General features: G+C 30.3%; 1 protein-coding gene across 1 annotated transcript in view; it reads left to right on the forward strand.

Annotated features, from left to right (window-relative positions):
* LOC111084063 (dynein beta chain, ciliary-like) overlaps positions 1 to 973 on the forward strand; it is a gene marked incomplete at both ends in the record, with an annotated part of 8438 nt that extends 7465 nt beyond the window's left edge. Inside the window, one exon of the mRNA XM_022380848.1 lies at positions 727 to 973. Within this exon, the coding sequence (XP_022236556.1) occupies positions 727 to 973 (247 nt within the window). The remainder of the gene's footprint in view (positions 1 to 726) is intronic.
* Between the last annotated feature and the right edge of the window lie 299 nt (positions 974 to 1272).

Raw genomic sequence — 1272 nt, forward strand, 5'->3', positions numbered from 1 at the left:
ATTTCTATTCTCATTAGATACAGAAACATACGTACTTACCTCCTCTCACACTATAGTTTTAACTAGATGAAAGATTCACTTCTCTGCCCATCTAAGCATTTGTATGAATCTTAACTCACTTTCTTCAGACTTATACCCCACTATACACTATAATTTATAACAGTTAGTACAGTTTATGTAACACAATATTTTAAGTAATGCTCTCAGGTTTTAAAACTGTCACTTAATATCTGTAATATTTCCTATTGAAATCGTAGAAAGTCTTATTAGTGATTGCTCAGATAGTAAAAAAATAAAACTTATCATTTTCATTAGTATAAGTAATCCAAGTGTGTGTTTAAAGATATTAAATGGATTAGTTACCATTGTAACAGACTCAAAACTAGTTTATACAGAAGGTTATATTAGTTTTGAGAAACTTTGCAGCAAAGGTTAAGTTTAATTTTGAAAGGAAATATATTACAGTATATTCTGTTGTTTCTTATTGAAACTTTTTATCTGACTCGTATTTGATGACTGACTTTTTACTTCATTTTATTTGTTGTGCACTTTTCTTGATGAAATATCAAATTTGTAATGCTAATGTACATGTTATTTATTATGGTTGTTTTGACTAGTTACTTATCTATTAGTTCTAAGTATTTTTGTTGAGTTAGAGGTAAAAACATACTTAATTCTATCTCAGTTATGAGTGTGTTTTATTAGATATTATTATACTCCTTACAGATTTGAAGAAATTGATAAGAAATTCAAGCTCCTCATCAATGACATGGAGAAAACCACCAATGTAATTACTGCAACTAATCAAGATGGTTTATATGAGAATCTAGAAACTATTCAGGCAGAGTTAACTTTGTGTGAGAAAGCTCTTGCTGAATATTTAGAGACTAAAAGATTAGCATTTCCTCGGTTTTACTTTGTCTCTTCAGCAGATTTACTTGATATCTTGTCCAATGGAAATCAACCAGAACTGGTGAGTTGATCAGATAAGAATATTTGTTGGGATGTATCTGTTTGACTATAAGTTCTATACTGGTCAGTGGAAGCAGATAATGAATCAGTCCCATGTTTCATTGTTTGTTACGATACATCTGTTTGACTATAAGTTCTATACTGGTCAGTGGAAACAGAGAATGAATCAGTCCCATGTTTCATTGTTTGTTACGATACATCTGTTTGACTATAAGTTCTATACTGGTCAGTGGAAACAGAGAATGAATCAGTCCCATGTTTCATTGTTTGTTACGATACATCTGTTTGACTATAAGTTCT

The sequence above is a fragment of the Limulus polyphemus genome, unplaced genomic scaffold, assembly GCF_000517525.1.
Source record: "Limulus polyphemus unplaced genomic scaffold, Limulus_polyphemus-2.1.2 Scaffold13299, whole genome shotgun sequence".
Lineage (NCBI taxonomy): Eukaryota > Metazoa > Arthropoda > Merostomata > Xiphosura > Limulidae > Limulus > Limulus polyphemus.